The 1,381-nt window shown below is 52.6% G+C and overlaps 1 protein-coding gene across 1 annotated transcript in view; it reads right to left on the bottom strand.

The window, feature by feature from the left end:
• The window catches only part of PLK1 (polo-like kinase 1), a 10,645-nt gene extending 10,616 nt beyond the window's left edge, over nucleotides 1–29 (bottom strand). The window contains exon 1 of the mRNA XM_010837419.1: nucleotides 26–29. Within this exon, the coding sequence (XP_010835721.1) occupies nucleotides 26–29 (4 nt within the window). The remainder of the gene's footprint in view (nucleotides 1–25) is intronic.
• Nucleotides 30–1,381: the final 1,352 nt, after the last annotated feature.

The raw sequence follows: 1,381 nt of genomic DNA, 5'->3' as shown, positions 1-1,381 counted from the left end.
AGCTTCCCTGCAGTTGCCGCCGCACTCATGTTCCCGGAGTTGCCCAGCGGACCTAGCAGGCTCTAGGCAGAGGTTTGGCACGGCTCTGCCTCTCCTCGAATTCAAACGCGGCGCCGGGAACGTTACAAGAGCCTACGCGCTACTGATTGGCCGCGGGGATTTAAAATCCAAACCCGCCCGCCGCGCGGCACTCTGGGAGCGCTCGGCACTGCAGCCGCCTTTAAACTCTCACCCAGCCCCTGGGAGGAGCTTGATTGGCAGGGATGGCGGACGGAAGACACGGGGGATGCCTGGGAAACCAAAGCTGCAATGGGATTGCTGAGACCCCGCCCCAGAAGAGGGGGAGTTCAGGGTTTCTCCTTTCTCGGCGGCAAGGGAAGTGCCTGCAGTTCGCGAGTACCTCCTCCAGGAAGCTTTTCCCAGCACCTTCCTCCACCCCCACCTCGCCTTCTAGATGATAAACTCTTGAAGACAGAGGCCTGGCATGAGAGACTGTATAGGGGAGCCCTAATATCCGCCTCGGAAGTCACCAGCTCTCTTCCAAATCACCCCGTAAACTAAAATCGAAGTATAAAGAGGATGCTTGCCAGGCAAACGCACCTTCCAGGCAAACCCCCTACTCTTCTTCAAATAACAGCAGGGGCCACCAGCATCACCAACACCTGAGAGCTTGTTAGAAAGACAAAGCTTCAGGCCTCAACGCAGACCCCCCCCCAATTCAGAATCTACCCAGTGATTCCCACCCATATTGAAGTTTGAGAAGTACAGTACCAGAACCCCACCACCCCCGCCAGGGTCATTCTGCAAGAAAACTGGCTGGCTGGCTCACTGCTCTATCTCCCAGTGCCTAAAATAATGGACCCTCAGTTGTTTTGTAAGAGGGAAAGATGTCAGGTTGGCAGAATGCCTGGCAAACTGGTAAGCCAAGGTCAAATTTGGCTGCAGAGGTGTTTTGTTTGGTCTTTCACTTTTTAAAATTTGGATTCATAGACAGGACTGAAAAAATCAAGAGAGCTCACATAAAAATTAAGCTTTGTGGCTTTTCCTTAAGAAAAAACTATTAGCTGTTGCAACTCTATGCTTAACATACCTTCCCAGTTTGTCAGAGTTCCCTGCTAACCCTCCTTTGCCCCTTTGCCTGTCTGGCTTCCACCGATACTTAAGTGGCAACCCTGAGAATCACTCAAGTTATAAGCCCAGCATCCTATGATGTCTTTGCTGCTGCTTAGTCGCTTCAGTCGTGTCCGACTCCGTGCGACCCCATAGACGGCAGCCCACCAAGCTCCCCCATCCCTGGGATTCTCAAGGCAAGAACACTGGAGTGGGTTGCCATTTCCTTCTCCAATGCAAGGAGTCAGCAAAAGTCAGTCATAGCGCAGTT

Source organism: Bison bison, unplaced genomic scaffold, assembly GCF_000754665.1.
Source record: "Bison bison bison isolate TAMUID 2011002044 unplaced genomic scaffold, Bison_UMD1.0 scf7180017864072, whole genome shotgun sequence".
NCBI lineage: Eukaryota > Metazoa > Chordata > Mammalia > Artiodactyla > Bovidae > Bison > Bison bison.
Note: the sequence above shows the minus strand (reverse complement) of the source record. Positions and strands in the feature narration are given on the sequence as shown.